At 63.9% G+C, this 643-nt stretch overlaps 1 protein-coding gene across 1 annotated transcript in view; it reads right to left on the reverse strand.

The window, feature by feature from the left end:
- The window catches only part of BNC1 (basonuclin 1), a 32,115-nt gene that overhangs the window by 20,947 nt on the left and 10,525 nt on the right, over positions 1-643 (reverse strand). Inside the window, exon 5 of the mRNA XM_015564902.1 lies at positions 183-640. Within this exon, the coding sequence (XP_015420388.1) occupies positions 183-640 (458 nt within the window). The remainder of the gene's footprint in view (positions 1-182; positions 641-643) is intronic.

Raw genomic sequence — 643 nt, forward strand, 5'->3', positions numbered from 1 at the left:
CCGGGAGCAGGCCTAAGCCAGCAGGTGGTTATCTCCTGAGGGGTCCCAGACTGCGAGAGGGCACAGGCCAGGCTGAGGGACGCCCTCTTCCCCTGAGTGCACAAATTTTTGTGCACCGGGCCTCTAGTATATATATAAAGAACTGCCATGTTAGGACAAACAGTTGCCAACAGGCGCCTCACCTGTCCCTGCTCCTGCGGGAAGGGAAGGTGGCCTGGCAGCCCTCCACCGTGCACACGTGCGTCTCCTTGGCGTGCGTGTTCTTGTGGTGCATCTTCACGCCGCAAGCGTTCTTGAAGGTCTTCTGACAGATGTCACACTGGTGGCGACTCTCTTCCTTCTGCCTCGCCAACGCGTGCGGACCCGCGGGCTCCAGGTCCTTCGAATCCTCGAAACAAGGGAAAGCCATTCCTCGGGTGGACAAGGCGCCCAGGAGGCCGCCGGCCAGCAGGTGCTGCTGCAGCCTGACGTAGTCCGGGAAAGGGATGCAGGGCTCCAGCCCAGGAAGGAGCCGGAGCTCCCGGCCGCCGTCCTCCGCATCTCCGGGCACCAGGGTCAGCGCTGGCTTCTGCTCCGGCTCCGTCTCCCTCTCCGAGTTGCGCCTGGCCCGCTCGGGGGTCCTGCTGATGACCCCCCTGGGCTC

Source organism: Myotis davidii, unplaced genomic scaffold (genome assembly GCF_000327345.1).
Source record: "Myotis davidii unplaced genomic scaffold, ASM32734v1 scaffold1221, whole genome shotgun sequence".
Classification (NCBI taxonomy): Eukaryota; Metazoa; Chordata; class Mammalia; order Chiroptera; family Vespertilionidae; genus Myotis; species Myotis davidii.